Raw genomic sequence first — 20,990 nt, forward strand, 5'->3', positions numbered from 1 at the left:
AGGGGAAATGGAACGTGGGAGGAAGGATGATGAAGGAGGACAGGGAAAGGTACTGAGGAAGGGCCAAGGCAGTTGTCCTGGAGGAGAAAGAAAAGTCTGGAGAGTGAGCCTGGCCAAGGCCCCTCAGATCCTGGCATATTCTGTCCTCAGTGATATCTCTATGCCACTTATCCCCTGCATGTTGTCCTTGACAGCTTTTTATGGAATATTCTCACAGAATCTTAGTTGGACGAGTCTTGGACATCATTTGGTCTAATCCAGGGCTGTCCAAAATGCAGCCCGTGGGCCTCATGCAGTGCGATTTACGTGGCCCACCTACAAGCATAGAAATTTACATAAATGCTTTAGTAAATGAAGCTGGTCTACTACAGAGCTCTCACTAAAATGGCAAATCAAAATATATTGTCTGTTGTTTCAATAAAAACCTAAGGTTGGACAGCCCTGGTCTAAATCAATGCCTGAATAGGTATCTGCTCAATAGCATCCCCTTCAAGAGTAAAGGGGGATCCACTATTTCCCAAGGCAGCACATTCCCTTCTTTTTTCCCACTTATTTTTAAAGCATTTTCTTTTTTATTGTGAACATAATAATCAAGTAATAGACATTTCAAGATAAAAAAGAACAGGGAAGAGGATTTTCTAAGAAACTGAAATTCTCTTACATGCAGTTTTTTAAAGGAACATATTAAATTTAATAAGGCACTAACAAAATTGTTGTATTTATGAACCCTTCTGGACTTTTTTCTTCTGTGCCTTTAAAAATTGTTTTATCGATGTCTTCTTTTGACATGTCTGTTTTTCTCTAACACCTTCCCTTCCCCTTTCACAAATATAAATGTCAATCATATTGGCCTTGCTGGAGAATGGCTGCCTTGTTCTGTACCTCTGTCTATCGCCTCTCCCCGGGAGGGGGAGGTACATTTCATTAGGTGTGTGATAACATAATTGTTGCTGCTTTGGTCGGAGTTCTGAAGTCCTCCAAAGTTGTTACTCCTCTCATTACTAATTGTTGTGATCACATGTATTACTCCTCCTTCTTCTGTTCATTTCCATCTGCCTTATTTTATACACATCCTTCCATATTTCTCTGAATCCATCATATTCCTCATTTCTTATAAAATAGGCTTAGGACAGAATTGTTATTTCACTGACTGCCTTATAAGGCTGAGGAGCTCCTGAGAGTCCTGAGAGATTAAGCAGTTTGCCCCGGGTCCCACAGTCTGTGTATGTTAGAGACAGGACTTGAACCCAGGCTTTCTTGTTTCCGAGGCCAGCCCTTCCCGTATGCCCCACTCATTTCTTACAGTGTAGTAAAGTTCCATCACAGTCATATGCTACAGTTTATTCAACCATTCCCTGATTGATGGGCATCCACTTTGTTTCTAGTCCTTTGCTACAACAGAACGTGTTGCTGTAAACATTCTTATGCATGGGAGTCTTTTCTTTCTGTCCCTGACCTTTTCAATTTACCTAATAGTAGTGCTGCAGGCTCAAAAGGCACGGACAGTTTTGTGACTTTGGGTATGGTTACAAATACTTTTCTAAAAACGTTGAGATAGTTCACAGCTCTCCTTCCCCAACTTTTCCAACAATTACTATTTTTTCTTTTTTGTTATCTTTGCCAATCTGATGTGCCTGAGATGGAACCTGAGTTTTCACTGTGCGATTCTCTTATTAGTGATTTGGAATATTTTTTACGTGGCTTTTGATAAACTTGCATTTGTTCATTTGAGGACCGCTGGTTAGGATTATTCTCTGAACACATATATTGGGGATTCGTTCTTGTTATATATTTGAGTCGATTCTTTCATATTTTCCCAGTTGTTTCCCTTATGATTCTAACTGCATTTATTTTGCATATGCAAAAACCTTTCAATTTTCTGCAATTGAAATGTGCAGTTTTATTTTTTTATGATCATCTCTATTCTCTGTTTAGGTAAGGATTTTCCCCCTAACAATAGTTATAAGAGGAATCTCCTTCCATTAGACTATATTTTTTTCCCCTGATATGACCTTTTATATTCAGGTTATGTATCTATTTGGAATTTATCGTGGTATACGGCTTATTAAGATAATGATCTACACCTAGTTTCTGCCACACTACTTTACCAGTTTCCCAGCAGTTTTTGTAAGGGAGTCTTTATCCCAGTAGATGGTGTCCTTCTACCCTGGAACAGTTCTGATTGTTAAGAATTCTATTTTGCTGGAGGGGCTGTGAGGAAACAGGCACACAAAAATGCATTGTTGGTGTTGCTGTGAACTAGTCCACCTATTCTGGACAGCTGTGCTGAGCTGTGCCCCAAAAGCTATTAAGATATGAGTGCCCTTTGCCGCAGAAGTGCCCTACTAGGTCTGTCCCTCAAAAAGATCAAAGAGAGGAAAAGGGCCTCTATGTACAAAATATGTATGGCATCTCTTTTTGTGGTGGCAAGAAGTGGCAACTGAGGGAATGCCCATCAGATGGGGAATGACTGAACAAGTTGTGGTATGTGAACGTAATGGAAGACTATTGCACTATAAGAAATGATGAGGGGGGTGGTTTCAGAGAAATCTGGGAAGACTTGTATGAACTGATAGAGAATGAAGCAGGCAGAGCCAGGAGAACAATTTGTTCAATAACAAAAATGTTGTAAAGACGAATAGCTTTGAAAGACTCAGGAACACTGGTCAACACAATGACCAACCACAGTGCCAAAGGACTCATGACAAAAAGTGTTATCCACCTCCAGAGAGAGAACTGATAGATTCTGAGTAAAGAGTGAAGCATATTTTCTTCCTTCCTTTCCTCTTTCACTCTTTTGGGATGTGGCTAATATGGGGATTTGTTTTACATAACTATACATGTTTGTAATGGGCATTTTCTTGCTTTTTCAATGAGTGGGTAAGAAGGAAGATTGAGTAAGGGAGCATTAGTCCTATGCAAAACGAATTCTAGGGATGTACAAAAATATAGCTTTTTTTAGGTAGCAAAGGATGGGAATCTGAGAGAATACCCATAAATTGGGGGCTGTCTGAACAAGTTACAGTGTATACAGTGCAATAGTGTGGAATTCTTATCAGTGTAATGACCCATCATAATTCCAGGGCACTGGAACCTGAAGCATGCTACCCACTTCCTGCTAGAGAGGTAAAAGATTCAAAATGCAGAATATGACAGATTTTTATCTGGGTGTGGCCAGTGTGGAAATTTGTTTTGATTGACTGTATATGTGTGTAGTAGGTTTTGTTTTTCTTGTGTTCTCAGTAGGAGGGAATGAGAGTTGAGAGGGAAAGGTGAGAAAGAGGATCTTGACTAATTAAAAGAGAAAAAAATAGATACACAGATATACGTGTGTGTATATATATGTATGTAGGAATAGATTGGAATGTTTGCATATATGTGTATGATTTTATGTATGTATACAATATGCATACATGATGCACACACACATATAATACATATATGTACATATATATTTGTATTATGTATGTGTAGATGTTTGCCCTATGTATATATATGAAAACTTGGAAACTCTGATCAACACAACAACCAACCATGAATCCTGAGGACTTGTGATGGAACAATACTGCCTACCTCCTGACAGAGAGGGGTTGGAGTCAAAGAGCAGATTGAAGCATATATATTTTTAGACATGATCAGTGAGAAATTTTGTTTTGCTTTACTGTACCTGTTTGTAACAGGGGTTTTGTTTTCCTTGCCTTCTCAATGCCGGGTTGTGAGGAAGGGGAGGAAAGTGGGAGGGAGACAAGGTTGGTCTTTGAGATTAAAATAAAATTTAACTTAAAAATTAACTTTAAAGCATTATATAAATGCTGTTATTTGAAGTATGTTTTTTGGTGGGGAATAGGTCTTTCTGAGCAAGGATTTATGTTCATCATTTCTGATCTGGTTCTGTTCACTGTCCTTATTCCATTCTTTTTTCTGCACTGAGTTCTTTAAAATAAGAAATCTATGGAGCAGAGCTAAGTGCTTAGAAAATCTTAACGTCCAAGTAAAATACCCATGTCTGTAAGTGTTAGCATCTGCATTCCTCCTGGCTCGTTTGCTCACTGTATTCTCCAGTATGTTACTCTGTTTCTTTTTCATGCTTTCCTTCCTTCTTTTCTTCTTCTGTTTCTTACAGGTTTGGAGGATCTGATAGGAAGAGACTTTTTTAAAATAATCCCTTTAAGGAGTGCTCATGTATTTTCTGAAGCTTTGGCGTCTGAGAAGGACCTAGGCCAATAAGTCTATCCTTTCCTATCACCTCCCTTTTCTCAGAATTGTCTTTTATGCAGCTCATCTCCAGAGGCACTTCTGCATCTTTCTACTTAATGCATTCTGCCGAAAAGAGCTGCATTCTGTTTCCCCGTCTGGTTCCAGTTTCTTTCCTTCATTTGCCTAAATGTGTTTATGGTGGTTGTACTTGATAGATGAACTACTGGACAGAATTTCAACTCAGTTTTACTTGGGGTGTCATCTCATGACATCTGAATTCGGTGCTGGATGGTATGTTTGGGTGCTTTTTCTGGTAATGAAGAGCAGAGAATCTTGCGTGTAGTCTGAGATTTTATGCGTGTCATGGGTGGGGAATGATGGGCAAGTGTCTACGAAAACAAGTTTCTGCCTTTCCTACCCAATTAAAGTGCTCTTAAGGAGAGCAACTTTGGGGGCTTGATTTAATATGGAAGGCACATCACTTTTAGTTGCTTTATTTTGCTTTTATTCTTTGACTTTTTCCTTTGTACCTTGTCAGGGGCTTCAGCCTTTCTTTCTCTTCCCCTTTGCAATTTCATGTTGAGTTCCTAGGAGGCACTTGGCTGAAAGAGGTCCATGGAGCCCCTCAAGGCGTCCTTGGGTTCTAAACTAAACCTTTGTTAAGACTCTTGCATTGAGTAGTGGGCTGTGTTGTCCCCTTGGAAAAAAAAGTTCCTCTGTCTTCTTAGGGAGCGTTATGAGGGTGGGGTGGGTGGCAATTTAGATCAATGTTTTCACAAGCTCATACTGAGCTCCATTCATATATTTCCCTTCCTGATCCATGGCCCCCTTTTCCCCAAGCTAGGCAAATAAAGCATCCTGAAGCCTGCGTTTGGAATGTGATCCCCTAATACAACTATTAAATTTTAGTAGGTGAAATAAAAAGTCCTTTTTTTTTTTTAGCAACAATGCTTTTTTTATTTAACTATGAAAAGTGTTTGACAGCATCCCCCTTCCCTCTACCTCCCACTCCCCCCCTCCAGGGGTATGTGAACGTTCAGTCTGGCATTGCCATTCCCTGGGGAGCTCCCAGCAGAGATGGGGAAGGGGAGTTCGAATATAAACAGTGACACTCTAGCCCTAGAGCCAATTCTCTCCCAGCACACGCTTTCTTTTGCTTTCCTCCTCTCTACTTCTCTTCTTCCCTTTCTCTCCCCCCTCACCAAACTTCTGGTGAGGCCGGTCCATAGCTCTGAGCATCCCCAGGTTCAGGCCGGGTGAAGAGCTGGCTCCTGGCAGGAGGAGGAATAAAGGTGCTTTGTGAAAGGCCATAGGAACATTCCGGGGGGAGGTGAAGGGGCTTGGGGGAGACGCCTGTCTGTGAGGGCATGAATGTCCCTTCAGTTTGAACTAATATCGCACACTGCTGCTTACTCTCACAGCGTGTTGAGAAAGGGGGGAAGGGAGATGAGGAGGGGAGGGGGCCGTCTACAGCCAGGAAGCTCTGGGCGTGGGCAGGGCTTGTGGGAATGATTTCATTGGAAAGGCCTGCGATATTTTTTCCCCTCTTGTGTGTGGTTCTTGGAGAAAGTTGGAGGTGGTGGTGATTTCAGTCATCTTGGCCAGCAGGAGCAGAGCAGACACACATGTCTGAACTTCCCGGGAAGTCCTGCTCCTGAATTTTCCTGCGGTCCCTCGGCCCCTTTCCCCTACCTTAGCTGCCCTGCCTGACCCACATTCGTCCATGCATCTTGCTCTTCACCTCACTCTCTCCTTTCAGCTCCTTATTTGTACCTTTGGGGTGCTGGGTTGGTGGACTTTTTTGTTTTTAAGTTCATGATGGAGCAGATACCACTTCACATTTCCCCTTTCTGCTCCATAAGTACCAGAGGAAAGTCTAGGATTGGGGGCGGGGGGGAACCTGATGGTGAAGAATTTAAGAATCAGTTGTTGACATTTGCTTCTTTTTTTAATTGTCATTTTTTTAACCTCTTTGTTTTATATGTGTGTGTGTTATTTTTTGCTGTGTCTGTTGTATTTAGTCTTCTGGTGCCTCATCTGACCATGATCCACTCGGCCCTCTTCCTCCTGGCTGGGGTAAGTAGTAATTCTGTTGCGTCTGTCCCCGAACCCAGACCCTCCTTTCCCACACTTGCCATTCTGTGCCTCCTCCTGCAAAGGTCTTTGGCTTTTTCTCAGCTGTTGGTCTTCATTCCCAGGCTTCTTACTGCTCTCCTTCCTTGACACTAGGGATGCCCTTCTAAAGCCTTACTTTGTCTTTTGGAGAAATTGTGGGCAATAGGTTCATAAGGTTGAGAAAGTAAAGCAGAGGCATCCTCTCTTCCTCAGCTCCCATTAGCCTTAGTTAAAGCAGCATGAGCCTACAGAAAGTCTTGGTTCTCCTGATTTTCAAAGGATTTTTGGACCTATCTTTCTAGGTTTTGCTCAAGTAGCCAAGTTAAGAAATGTTGAGATTATCTGTGAATTTTATGATAAAGGGCATTTGTTTTTGGTCTGTGGCTTTGAGGCTGGATTTGAACACTTTCATGGGTCCTCTTGGAAAGCCTAGATGTTGGGGACTTGAACCTCATTCTAACTAGCAATGATAACTCTTCCTATTTTCGTTGACAACCTAACTCCTTTGGTTGTGATGCAGCTGGGGAGGACGTTAAAAGGAGGAAGCAGAGCACTCTAATGTGTTGCTCCTTCTAGGGGACCCGTGGGTCCCAGCAATTCGCTTTATTTATCCTGCTATCTCCTCTGCTTTTCCGTTGCTATCTGGCACTTACCTTTCCCTACTTCTCTAGGCATGAAATGAAAGAAAGTTACCAATGTTGCAAATAGTTATGGGGAAAAAATAAATCCATGACTTTAGGGAGACTGAGGGCTCGATTGCCGATGGACTTCGCATAGTGATTAGGTTATATGCTAGGAACATGAGACCGTACTAGGTCTAGTGACTTGGTAATGTGCTATACAGAATGCTGATATCACCAACACAACAGAGAGGCAATCTGTGCTGATTTCCTCTCCCAGCATGCCCCAGAAGGGTTGCTCAGACTTCTTCAGCTCTTTGGGTTGGAGTGTGTCTTTCTAGTGTATTTTATTAAGAAGGCTCTCCTAATTAATGAATGAGTCTGGAGTTGTCACAAAGGCTTGAGACCAGGAGGGCCATTAAAGAGACACTGACGAGCTGGTAAGTGGCCAGGTACAGCTGTAGGGATGGCTGAGTACTGGTTTTACTTTCATCAAAGTCCTGCAGAAGGGAGTGATAGCATTAAATTGGGAATCAGATGCAGCTGCCAGGGAGGGCAGAGACACGGAGACTTGGAAAGGAAGAAAAGGATGAGGAAGTATCTGCCTGGAAAAAGACATTTACTGAACTAGATTCTTCAGCCCAAAAACTGCTCCTTGGTGTCACACTAGCAAGAAGCATCCGTTCTTTTAGACCACAAGGAGATCACTGAGTGAATCATGCTCGCATTAAAGGGCTCAGAATGGGCTCTGTACCTGTTGTCTCTCTGGCAGCACAGATGAGTTAATGTATGTTCCGAACGTGCCTCACTTGCTCCTGGGGCGTCACTTACTCAGGTGATCTGCCAGGCTAAGTGTATTAATAGAAAAGTTATCGGGATTTCACACATCAACAAGCTGCAGAAGTTTGGAGAGCGGGAAGGGTGAACTTATGGAATCCAAGGGATCTTTGAGTGCGTCTGATCCAGCCCCCTCCCTTCTTGTGTGTATTCTTGGCAGTAAAGGGCAATGATGGTGTTGATAACTCACAGTAATCTAGGATGGGAATGAAGGTTTTCAGAGTGCTTAGAGGTGGGTATTGTAAGTATCATTCTACCCATTTTACAGATGACGAGACTGAAGCTGGGGTAGGAGAAGCGACTGACTTGGGCATGGTCGGGGCTAGAACCCAGGTCACCTGACTCTCATTCCAGTGCTCTTTGCTTTCCACTAAAGCTGTTTCCAAGAAGTAAGAATGTGCATCAAATTAAAATGATTTTGTAATCTAATTTGGTGGAAAAGAGCAAGCCGAATTTGGAGCATTGTGACCCAGCGCTCCCAGTCGGAACAGGAGTTGTTCCTTTGGCCCTGGGGAGGAGTACCACATTTTAGGCTGTTTATTTCTGAATTCCTCCCACTGTCAAGCTGTCAATAAGGAAAAACCACTCAGGGTTTTTAAAGAAGTAAGCAGATGAGAGAAGAATGTTTTTTCAGTGCTAAGCCTTGAGCTAAATTGGGATGAGAGCAGGCCAGAGGGCCAGGTTAAAAACTGTTTACAGGATGTAAAATCCAAGGGAAGAGGCAAAAGCGTTCAGGAAGGACTAGAAGGCTATAATAGGACAAAATTGAGAAAAAGAATTTTTTTGGCTTAAGAGTCAGGAAACATTTCTTCACCACAAGTTCTTTTGGACTGTTTGTTGGTCTGCCTGAGTCCATGGTAGTAGCCGCTTTACTGGGGATATTTAAAAAGAAATAGGACCAAGCAGCCAAACAAAATGAGAAATTGTCCTGGCTCACAGAAGGCTGTCAGGATACCCTGGGGGTGGGGGTGGGGGTTCTTTTTCTTAGGTGTCACTGGCCTAACAGTGTAGCCATGTAGACCAGGGGTGGGGAACCTGGCCTTAAGGTCAGATGTGGTGGCCACAGGTTCCCCACCCCTGATTTAGACACAGTCTAAAAGAGACACATTTTCATACTCTTTGCAGAATGGTCTTATGGAAAGAGCCCTGAAGAAGGTGGGTCAGGAGATCCGGGTTCTGGTCCCAGCACCGCTATTAACTTCTTGTATCTCCTTGGGGCAAATGATTCTCTCCTCCACCCCTACTCTAGACGCCTCCCCCACTCTACACCCCCACCCCCTAGACTCCCTCTGTTTTCTTAGATGATTTCAGATGCCCTTTCTACATCTGAAACCCTGTTATTCTGAGAGGATGGAGCTGCTTCAGTGAGTCGAGGTCAACATGCTTAGCCATCACCAGCACACTCAGTTATATCGGCTTGAGACAGGCTGGACAGATCCTGAGTCCCAGTGGTTAGCTTGGCTTTGCGCCCAGGGAGGCAGACGTGAAGACTCTCATTCAAAGCAGCAGCAGCTTCTCTGCTGGGAGGGGTCTGCTCTTGCCCACAGAAGCCTCTGGAGAAGGAAGGTTCCAGCCACAGGCTGGATGCACAGGCTGTTTGGAGGCTACTGTAGCTACTTCATGTCTCCTGGCCTTCTTTCTTTTCTCCCTGTCTGTACAGATGAGAGAAGAAAGCAATAGAAAAAGGTTTGGCTGTCAGGTTGAACAGCATTGAATTTATAGAGTCAAAAAGACCTGGGTTTGAGCCCTGTTCCTGGGCAAGGCATTTCCCTCCATGGGCCTCAGTTTCCTTATCTAAAATGAGGGGGTGGGATTGCATGAGCTCCAGAAGGCTCCTTCTAGCTCTTAAAATTCCAGGATTACTGGAAAGGTTTAGTGTGATTAGGGGGGAAAAGTGTTCAAACAGATGCCCAGGAGTTCTGGAGCCAGACCTTAGAAAGGGGGTCGCAGCTGGCTGAAGTTTTCTGGGATGACTCCTGTTTGAGCTTCAGCTTGCTATTGCTTCTGGATCTGACTGGTGATTTTTATCCCTTGGCCTTGCGAAAGAGAAAGCGATTCCTCTCTTTAGTAGTGGCGATGGTGATATTTACCTCATACATTGGTGCTTTCTGAGTTCTGTGAGATAATGGGTTCCAATATCACTTTAGTTTTTGATGAGAAAGCTTAGGCTCAGAGAGCTGAAAGCACTTCCATAATGATTCTTGGCCTCAAGACTGACTCTATAGAAACTCTTGGTTTCCTGTGGGCTTCAGAGCCTTGGGCCCTTCAGGAATTCTTTTGAACCTTGATAGGGGTTGGAGAGTCACTAGCTAGGGTTCTCTTGGCTTGGAGAAACCCAAGCCAACTCTTACAGACCTATTCTCAAGTGTTTTTTACCTTGAAATGTTCTGTTTGACCCCAAAAGGTATATTTCCTTTCCAGAAGGTTTGGTCATCGAACACATTTCCATCAGTATAAGAAGCAAGGCAGCAGCCAGGCCTTGGCTTATGATAGCCTTCAGCAAAGGGTCACAGGAGCCTAAGGAGTAAGAAGAGCAAGCTGAAAGAGAGAATTCTCAGACTAGTCACCCCAAATGTCTGTCTCTCTTCGGGTGTCTTATCCAGAGGGGCACTCTTCTCATAGCTGCGTAGACCTACAATTGGACCAAAACAAAGATTATGAATGTCATTGGGGTGTAGGCGTTTGGGTGAAGCATCTAGAGCCTATTAAGGGGAGCCGTGTGCATGTAAGGAAGGAGGCCCTAGTCTAGAGGAAGGAACACTGAGGTCTTATATCAGAGGACCTGGGTTGGAATTCCATTTCTGCTCTGAGCCTCAGTCTCTCTTCATCTATAAAATTAGGAGTTTGGACAGTGGGACCTTTAAAACTTAGGATCCTGTTTAATAGAAGAGGGATTTCAGTATCTGAGGCAGTGTTGGGGCAGTGATTGGGTGCTCCTGTACAAAATTGGATAAGATGGAGAAAATAGAAGAATGCTGATGCCCGCAGAGCTTTTTTGCTTCTAGGTGCTTCTAGGACTGGGCCATTCAGGTGCCCAAAGTCTAAATGTTCAGTCCCTTATGGATGGAAAATCATAGAGCCCAAAGCCTGGGCTAGACAAGAACTGGGGCAGGGAGAGGCTCAGTCAGTCAGCACTTACTGAGCGCCTGCTCTGTGCTGGGCACTGAATGTAGGGAGGTGCATGTGTCAGGGCAGGTCCGTGGTTGCATTTGGTGCCCAGCTGGGAGAGGTGCCACTGCTTCTCCTCAACCTCCCTTTGCCCAAGCCACAACAGAGGAGATAGTGCTCACCCCAGAGACAGAAATAGGCTTCTTTCTCTTGTCACTAGTGAAGTCTAGGGGAAGGTACCAAGTTGTCATCAGTTGGACCTTTAAAAAGGTTTAAGGGCAGGAGTATCAGGATGAGTTCAAAGGGAAAGAAAGATGCTAAGGAATATTCAGATCAGCTGTTTACCTTGTCTTTTTCTCTTTTTCCAGAAAAGAGACAGGACAATGGGCGGGTGTATTATGTTAATCACAACACACGCACCACCCAGTGGGAGGACCCTCGTACCCAAGGGTATGTATGGATGGGGGTTTGGGGTCTGGGCTGGCAACAGAGAGCACCTGATGACTGTGCTTGGCACTGCATCTGTCACCAAGGGACAGTAGAATCTAGCATTTGCTGCTAGTAACCTCTAAGAAGCCACTTGTGAACCCGGCCCTGCGCTCCCTAGTGCAGTCGGGCAGGTCCCCAGTGAGAACCTAAACGGCTCCCCTTGGAAGGTGGTGAGGGTTGGATAGTGCCCCAATATTGCAGATTCTCCCCGTGTCAGTGCCATCTAGGAGGAGGCAATCTCTCTTGGCCTCGGGGTGGTATCTCTGCTGCTGTCTGCCGAAGATGATCTTTGAGCCTGGCCATAATTAGGCCCAGGTCCCTGTACTCACTGGCCAAGACACAGGTGGGACAAGGACGGGAGAGCCCCAGACCCTGCAGAGAAGTTACGTGTTCCCTGCGTCTGTTGCTCATGATGACACATTTCTTTTGGGTCCTGCAGGATGATCCAAGAGCCTGCCCTGCCCCCTGGCTGGGAGATGAAGTACACCAGTGAGGGAGTGCGCTATTTTGTGGACCACAATACACGCACCACAACCTTTAAGGACCCGCGTCCCGGATTTGAATCAGGGTAAGTTCTTTCCACTGCCTCCAGGGCTGTGGTAGTTAGTCTCTTTCAGCCTGGCTCTGTACAGTGAAGCTTTGGAGGAGATGGTTCCTCTGGTGAGTTTGGGTAATAGCCCATCAGGTTTTGTGCTGCTCTCTAGCACCCCCTGGTGGCTAGGTTTGAAGCTGTAATTTGGATCCCCAGGAAGCCCAAAGGGATGGTAGACAAAAGTTACCTGGAAAGAAGGAAGGGTCTTTGGACTCTGGAGTTTCTTTAAAACAGGAGCTATTCACTTTTTTTGTGTCTTGGACCCCATTGGCAGTCTGGTGAAGCCTGTGGACCCCTTCTCAGGTTAAAAACCCCTATTTTAAAATGCCTGGGAGGACACCTCTCCGAGATGTTGGGGATCCCTGGAGGCAGGGGCAGGAACAAGCTAGCTTTCTCAAGTATATTGCAGTCCCATCATTCTATATTTAACAGTAGGAATAGCACAGATGGATTTGTCCAAAGTCCATTATCTCTTTTGAAAAAACATTCGAATCATCCTATATACAAGACGCTTAGTATATATTTGGTGGACTTGAATCAGCCAGCCTGATGGTGGTAGTGGTGGCAGATGAGGAGTTCAGCTCGTTTCCATGTGGTTTACAGTAATGGTTCTGGTATCTCTCCAAAATGAACCTGATCTGAGCTGCCTGGTCAGGGTTCCGGGAAGCAGGAAATCTGTGTTTCTGTGCCAGGTTTATCTCCGTCCTCCACTGAAGGCCTTCTCTATGCTTCATCATAGCCTGGTGGCAACCCTGGCTTCTCTGCTGCTATCTTGGCAGAGCATAAGCCCTGGTGGGCACTACCACACTGGAAAGGCTTTGATGATTGGACCAGGGATGGACAACATGTGTGTTTATCATCACAGACCTGGTGTAGGTTGGCAGAGAGGCTGCTCACTAGAAGATTGTTCAACAGATTAACTGGGGATGGGGAGCAGCACGACAGCTTAGGAAGCCATCTACCAAGGAATGGTTGTGGGGAGAGTGTTCATACCATTGAAGGCCTGGATCAGTGAAGTCATTTAAGTGTTGACTGGTCTTAATAGCTTAAAGAAAGTCACTTTCTCCTTGTCTTAGTTTCTTCATTGTTAAACTAACCAACTTTCCCAAAATAAAACACTTTAAAGGACACAGGTAGATTGCTGATGCTTGGAAAATTTCATGAACTATGGGAACTGTTTGCTTTTCATAGAAACAAGCAAGGTGGTTCTCCTGGAGCCTATGATCGAAGCTTTCGCTGGAAGTATCACCAGTTCCGTTTTCTCTGCCATGTGAGTTACACTGTTGGTTATACTTTAGACATTTGGAGGATGCCCCAGCCATATTAATCAGGATTGCTAAGTTATTTTCAGCCTGAAGTAAATGAGGCATTGTCCTATAGTCTTGAGGGTTGGAGGAAAGCTAGACTGTTTAGTTCTGAGGAGATGCATTGTCTCTAGTTGACTTTTGTGGTGGGTGTGGTTCAGGAAGCTGGACATTCATCGTTAGCTGGACTCAGGTTGGCTTTCTGGGCTAAGGCTGCTTGCAGTGCAGGCCCCCTGGGTTGGAATGATTGTAAGGGTGGAGCAGGGCATAGAATAAGTGAAGATCGTTTGATTCCCTGCTAAGGAATTTTTTTTTTTCCAGTCAAATGCCCTGCCCAGCCACGTGAAGATCAGTGTGTCCAGGCAGACGCTTTTTGAGGATTCTTTCCAACAGGTAGGAGAGCAGCAAGGAGCCAGAATTCTGCCCCTCTACTGAGATCAGAAGCATGGAGAAGCCACACACTTGGCCTTCTTATCTGTTGGCTGCTCAGTTAGAACATGGAGTGGTCCAAATGACAGCATTTTTAGAAAGATGCTTGTTCTTTTCAAGCCAAGGGCTTGGGAAAGGGTGTCCTAAGATTCCTCCCTGGTTTTGCTCTGTGCTGTGCTTTGGGAGAACTGGGGACTAACACTTTTTTTGGGTGGGGGTGTCTCTGTATTCTCTTCTTCTCAGATCATGAACATGAAGCCATATGACCTACGTCGCCGGCTGTACATCATCATGCGTGGTGAGGAGGGCCTGGACTATGGTGGCATTGCCAGGTGAGCCTAGTGATGGAGGCTTGAGTACCCTCACCAGATGACTGTTCCTTTTTTTTTTTTTTTCTATCCCTCCTTGGAGAACAAGACCCATAGCCGGACGTGTTTCAGGTAGCATCAACTCAGGTGAATTCCTCTCTCTCATGGGCTCAGCGTTAAATCACCTTTTGCCTCCCCAGGCTCCTCCTGAGTTAATGTGAAGTGTGCACCTGAAAAGAAACCAGAGACTTCTTCCTATTTTTAAGATGGGGAAATGCATTTTATACTCTGATGCTTTAAGTTCAAGCAGGGCCCAAATTGTGCACATCATACCCACTCCCCCAGGTCAATAAGGCATTTCCCTCAGTTCCTGGATCAGATGAGGCAGTGTTCACCTCAAGGTTGTTCTCAGAGTTTTAAGTACCCTCACTTGCCTTTTCTGTAATTTGGGTCACAATTTGTAGGACAGTGGTGTGCGGAGAAGAGGTTACAAATGGAGAGAGTAAGTTGCTGGCTCGACCACTGGAACCCCCGAATGATTGCCCTTCCTTCTCCTCTGTCTTTCTAATCAAGTAGACAGAGTCTGTGGGAGAAGCTGCCCTCTATTCTTAAGCAAGCCCATGGGCAGAGGAAGGAAGTTTGTCTGCCAGGCCATGGGGCCCTGGCCTCCTGGAGGTGTCCTCTGCTGCTCGGGGGCTTCTCTGTGCTTGGCTCTGGGTTAACGCCTCTTCCGGCCCACCGTGTCCTCTTCTTGTTGCTCTTGTGTTTGTCCCACTCTAGATTTATTGTTCCTTCTCCGTGGTGACCCTCCTCCACGTCCTCCTCCAGGCTTTGGTTTGTGGGCTTCCGGTGTGACTCCTGCCCTTTGTGTGTGTGTGTCTCTCTCTGTGTCCTGCCAGTGGTTTTACCCTATGGTAGGTTACGTCATGCTGTTCTACCACAGGGTAGAACCACGGACAGGGTACTGGGGCGCTCTCTGCATCGGAGGAATCCTCGTCTCTCTGGCCACAAACAGCTGAGGAGCCAGGGAGGAGGGACTGAAGGAACCCGACTTACTTATCATGGCTCCTTCTGGGTTCAGCTCAGTGAGTCTGGCACGAGCCTGGTACCCAAGGAGCAAGGACAGTCAAGGAGCGGGGTGTTGGTTCAGGCACCCGTCCAGGAGGATGAGAGAGGGTGTCATGGTGGGGAGGTGGCACAGCAGCTTCCTTGGGTGTGAAGGAGTGAGGGGGAGACCACAGTTTGGCACATTCTCTACACAATACATGATGGAAAATTAGATTGGCAATTTGAGAGAGAACATGGATTACCCAGACCCACAGGAGGCAAGGCAAGGACACCTGTTCAGGGAGCTGGGTTTAGGAGGTAAATCTTAGCACACACATCAGCATGTTGTCTGGTCTGCCTTTCAGCGGCGGTGGTGAAGGCACCTCCTTCTGTGTTGTAGGGCACAGGCCGTGTACCCAAGCTGTCTGAACTAGGACCAGTGAAGGCAGGAACAGGAGCCATGAGAATTTTGTAAAGTGCCTGGCAAACGTGAACGTGCCAGATAAAAGTTGGTGGTGGTGGTGGTGGTACCATTGCTGTTTTTGCTGTTATCAGTGTCATTCATCTGCCCTTAGCTGGTGCTGGTTATGTTGACTCCCTGAGGAAGCCTCTGCTCACGTGTGCCTCCCTGGGCTCTACTGCTGTATGGGGCTGGTCACCTGCTCCCCCATACCAGCCCTTTACCACCAATTTATTGCCTTAAGACCCCCAGGAGGACCGTTGAGGCCTTGTCCCTGGGATTCCTGCTCCAGGTGTCACTCCTAAGGATGTAGCAGAGACACATCAGTGCAATCTGGTACCTTCAGGATAGGCTGCCTTTATCCTTGGTTCTGTCTTTTCTCTTCTCTCACAGAGAATGGTTCTTCCTCCTGTCTCACGAGGTGCTCAACCCCATGTATTGTTTGTTTGAATATGCCGGGAAGAACAACTACTGTCTGCAGATCAACCCGGCCTCCTCCATCAACCCAGACCACCTCACCTACTTCCGCTTCATCGGCAGGTTCATAGCGATGGTAAGGGCTCTGGGGACTGTCCTCCCTCCTGTTCTGATGCCCAAGGGGCAGACCCAGGCAGGGCTGTCCTCTCCTTGGAGGGAATGGCCAGGTGAAGGGAGCGTTGTGATTATGCTGACTCTTGTCACTGGAGGGGGATTACTCTGTGAGTGGAATGGCCGGGTGGCAGCTTATTCCTTCTCGGAGCTTCATTCCTGTCCTCTAAGAGTTTATGAGCTTTTTGGTGCTAAAACCCCTTGGACTCTGTCCTAGAATGGACATGATAAAAGACCTGTCTGGTACCAGTACCAGGGTCCTTTCCCAGCAACTGACCTAAAAACCCCACTTTATTCAGAAAGGAAGTCCTGGGGACTCTTAACCTTTGCCCCTCTCCCTGACTGATCTGGTAGCCACCCTGCCATTCCTGCCACATTGGCTATGCTTGTGGGCACAGGATAGCTGGATTGGGAGGAGGGGCTATCTTCTGTCATAGAGGTGCAGGATCACCACCAGAAACCAAAAGGCCCAGCCTAGTTCCTCTCTCCTGAGGAGCTGGCAATGGGCGGATGTCAGTGCCATCCAGCAGGGGATAATTCTTTGGCTTTAGGGTGATGCACTACACCCCTCTGATGAACATCTCTGAAGCTTAGCCATTGTCAATTAGCAATCTCCATATAGATTATAAGCTCACTGAGGGCAAAAGCTTTTCCTTTCGTATCCCCAGTGACTTATTGCATAGTTCCTGGCACATGATAAATGACTGTGGATGAATTGATTACTTCTAACTCATAATGTAAGAGCTTTAGAGAACCCAGTTGAAACAGAGAGGAGGCAGGGATTTGAGGACCCTCTGGCCCTTCAGAAATAGGTAGCAATTTAAGGCACCTGGATATCCGTAAGTATCAGATGAGAGAGAGAGAGAGAGAGAGAGAGAGAGAGAGAGAGAGAGAGAGAGAGAACATGAATGAATGAATGGTAGGAGGTCATAGTCTGACTACAAAACCATCCATTTGATTACATTGGAGCCACTTGGAGTTTCCTGAGGGACTGTCTGTGACTGGAAGGTGTTAGTGAGATGTCATTTGGAAACATAAAGAAGGAGAGTGCAAGTAGGAAGATTCAGAATGCACATGGAATGAGGGTCAGAGTGTGTCCGAAGGATGGCCGCAGTGTGATAGAAGTCCCAGGCCAGGAGCTTGTCTGCTCACGGAAGGACAGTTGCAATGACAAAGAGCTGTATTGTGGTGTAAGGCAGGAGACCAAAGATGGCCGAGGGAAATGACATGTTCTTACTTGGATGTCACTTAGCTGCTTCCCCGGGTGGCCAAGTTCCCTCTTCTCCTTCGTCCCCTGGAGGACTCCAGGGACCTCACTGCCTGTGCCTCAGAGTCGCCCTTCCCCCTTGTCTAGAGGTTTTTGGCCAAGGTGCTGGGCTCAGGAAGTGGGTACATTCCTTCCAGGTCTCCCAAAGGCTGCCTGCCCTGAGAGCCGACAGGACAGACCAGTAAAACCCCAGACTATTACTCACGACTGGCCCGCCAGCCCTCTCCAGTGTCTGCATTATTTTTGGCTGCCTCTGCCTCCCAGATCTTGTAGCCCATGAGTCAGGCAGCCCCCTGGAGCTGTTTAGACAAGTGCTCCCAATAAGCCCAGGGGCAGCTGCCTGCTAAGCCAAGGAGAAGCCAGCCACCCAGATCTCCTCTGCGGGCACTGCCCAAGAATGGCAGCAGTGGTTGGTGGAACATGTCCTGGGGCCCTCAGGCCCATGTCTGACTCAGGTGTCAAAGTTGGGGCGTGAGGGCCAGGGAGGGCCCTTGTTTTGAAGGAAAGAGCTTTCCTCTCCTCAGCCCCCTCCAGCGTCCAGCACCTCTGGGTCCCTGTAGAGGCCAGGGTCTGGCTGGGTGGAACTTGCACTTGCTTTACTGCTTTGTCACAAGCGCTTGGGAATGCCCAGAGGCCAAGGTGACTTTGCCTGTCACTTCCTTCCCTAGGCACTCTATCATGGAAAGTTTATCGACACTGGCTTCACCCTCCCCTTCTACAAGCGGATGCTAAACAAGAGACCAACGCTGAAGGACTTAGAGTCCATTGATCCCGAATTCTACAACTCCATCGTCTGGATCAAGTGAGTGGTTTTCATTGCTAGCTGGGGTCTGGCCTTTGTATGGGTGGGTGGGTGGGTGTCCAGTGTTCCTTGGGCCCCTTTATCCAGGACCCAGCCCCATCATCCAACTGTTTGCTTCTTCCCTATGGAACTAGAACCCAGATAGGTTGGAATGAAAACATCATGACCTTTATATGTTGTAGAGCTGAGGCTGCATGATTGGATCAAAGTTTAGGATCAGGAGATTGATTCCAGTGGTCCTCTAGTTCTGGCAGGACATCCTGCAGTCAGTAACTAGAAGCCCACGGACCCTTTGGGTCCTCAGCCTTGGGCCTGAAGTGAGGATGAGGGAGTGGGTTGAGGAGGTCACTCCCTATGATGTAAATCTTTTTTTTTTCTGGTCCTTTCCCCGCCCAGAGAAAACAACCTGGAGGAGTGTGGACTAGAGCTCTACTTCATCCAGGACATGGAGATCCTGGGTAAGGTGACAACCCATGAATTGAAGGAAGGTGGCGAGAGCATCCGTGTCACAGAGGAGAACAAAGAAGAATACATCATGTAATTCTCAAAGGATGGAGGGAGGGGGAGGGAAGGCCTGCAGCCTGAGCTGCTCTGGGGCCAATAGGGCAAAGGCCAGGGGAGAGAAATGATGGGCCTGTTTTGGAAAGTCATGGAAGCTGGGGGATGGGGCTGGGGCCCTTCATTCCCCTCTCTGGGGCCCTTGGCTTTCCATTACACTGCCTGGAGTCAGCGTTTGTACATTGACATGAAGGAACCCAGGTCTGAGGTGGGCACAGGAAGCCACAGCATAGTTGCCCACTAGATGGTGTGTTCGCCTCATGCCTGTGGCCTTCTTTGGGGTGCCAGCCACAGGCTAGGCCTTGAGTGGCAAAGGCTCCCCAGTGACGCACAGTAACTCCCTTTGAGGCGGCACTTGACTTGCTTTATTGCCCTGACATGGGTAGGACAAGTATTGTGATCCCCATCTTATAGGCAAGAGATCCCATGACACATCCAAGGAAGTGTGGGCAGAGTGTCAGAGCAGGGTCTGCTGACCCCGAGTGCAGGGCACTGTCTGCCTCACCACCCTTCCCTCCACCACAGTGAAAGCACACTCATTTCTGGAGCACGTGAACTGAGTGATAGTCATGCCACCTAGCTAGTGTGGTAAAGGAGGGAGAACTAATGCAGCAGCCAGTCAGTCAGCAAGCATTTATCAAGTGCATTTACCAAGTACCTCTGCTGGGCACTTGGGGAGGCAGAGAAGGGCAAAAACACCATCCCTGCCCTCAAGGAGCTCACGTTCTAACGGGGAGGCAACATGCGGAAAACTCTGTACCTACATGCTGTAGACTGAGGGGGATGGAGGGTGGTCTCACAGTCCTTTTTTGTTCTTTGTTGAAACAGTGATGAGACTGGGCTTGGCATCATCACTCCCATTTCCATGGCACCCTCAAGCTTTCCTCCCATCAGGCCGAGAGGGAAGCAGGAATTCATTACTGCCTCATTTCACAGATATTCAGTGGGAAGAGGGGGATCGACCCTCAGTGGCTTCCCTGGTCAGTGGCAGGTCAGGTGACATCGAGGTCTGGCTGCTGGACAAGTGGCGTTTTCACTACATAATCCCAAGCCTTTGAAGCCAATCTGCTTCAGAGATGTTCAGCAGAGAGATGTAGTGCATCACCCCAAGGCCAAAGAATTATCCCTTGCTGGCTGGCACTGCCATCCACCCATCATCCAAGACTTGTTTTAATCGATTGATTGAATTTTTATCTCCTTTTCACTGAGTATTTTCATATTGAAAAAGTTTCAGCCCCCTAGAATAATGAAGGCTGCCCTGTGCCTGGATTTCCAGTGAGTGAGAAGAAAATGCCTCAGATAATAAAATCTAGAATTCTCTCTCCTTCCCAAATGAACCTCTTGAGCTCTGTGTCCTGTTTTCACTTACCTCAGCATATGTTCTCGTGTGACTTTTCTTCTCTGACCACCCCCAGCCCCAGCCCCCAGCTCGCTTGTTCCAGCCTTTCTGTTCTTGCACCTGCAGCCCCTTCTCTCCCCTATCCCCCCTTTGAAAGCTTCTGCTTAGTCTGCTCAGTCTGGTGGTGACACAGGCTTCAGTCCTCAGCTCTTCTTGTAAGCACTCTGACTGCTTTCCCCCACCAAGAGCCTGAACCACGTGTGATTCCTTTCTCTGATTGTGGCCTTATGCCCTTCTCCCAGCTCACTTTGACTGACTGCTCTTTTTGTGCATCAGACTTCTAGCCCCTTACCTTGTCCTCCTTCTCCCAGTCCAGCATGTCTTCTTGCCTTCTGCTGCCCCCCTGCCCAGACAGCACCATGGGTGTGTAGCCGTTTCAACAACACTGTCACGACTACCCTAAAAATCCCTTACTCCCAGACCATTTGATTTTTGCCTCTGTAGGGCTACCTAATGAGTGTTTGCTGGATGGAAAGTCTGTTGAACTCTCCCGCACCCACCGTGTTCATTCCCAAGATCAGCCTCTCTCCATTGACATTGTTTTTATACATTCTCTCTCCTGAGCTGCCAATTGCTTGTAGACGGAGAAAGGCCTGAAACTCTTGGTTGGAACCACTGCCCATTTATGACGTGGGATCCCATTACTGCATGGCACTAATCTTATTCACACATTGTCATCTACCACAGGGATCGGATCGTTCCATTTTTCTCACATCCCCAGTCCCACCCGACTCACTTCACTTGCAGGAGGTGATCTTGCCTCCCGTTTTCTGGGAAAGGCAATGTCCAGCACAAGCACTCTGAACTCTTCCCGCACACTTTAGAGCCTCTGACAAGCACATCATAGTTTTATTCTACTTTTCATATTGG

At 46.9% G+C, this 20,990-nt stretch overlaps 1 protein-coding gene across 2 annotated transcripts in view; it reads left to right on the forward strand.

The window, feature by feature from the left end:
* The window catches only part of WWP2 (WW domain containing E3 ubiquitin protein ligase 2), a 127,210-nt gene that overhangs the window by 99,145 nt on the left and 7,075 nt on the right, over nt 1-20,990 (forward strand). For both annotated transcript variants that reach the window (XM_036750360.1, XM_036750361.1), the window contains exons 11-19: nt 6,219-6,273; nt 11,246-11,327; nt 11,806-11,934; nt 13,150-13,228; nt 13,584-13,655; nt 13,935-14,023; nt 15,900-16,059; nt 18,030-18,163; nt 18,560-18,700. In XM_036750360.1, coding sequence (XP_036606255.1) covers nt 6,219-6,273; nt 11,246-11,327; nt 11,806-11,934; nt 13,150-13,228; nt 13,584-13,655; nt 13,935-14,023; nt 15,900-16,059; nt 18,030-18,163; nt 18,560-18,700 — 941 coding nt within the window. The remainder of the gene's footprint in view (nt 1-6,218; nt 6,274-11,245; nt 11,328-11,805; nt 11,935-13,149; nt 13,229-13,583; nt 13,656-13,934; nt 14,024-15,899; nt 16,060-18,029; nt 18,164-18,559; nt 18,701-20,990) is intronic.

This window comes from Trichosurus vulpecula, chromosome 3, assembly GCF_011100635.1.
Source record: "Trichosurus vulpecula isolate mTriVul1 chromosome 3, mTriVul1.pri, whole genome shotgun sequence".
In the NCBI taxonomy this organism is placed as follows: domain Eukaryota; kingdom Metazoa; phylum Chordata; class Mammalia; order Diprotodontia; family Phalangeridae; genus Trichosurus; species Trichosurus vulpecula.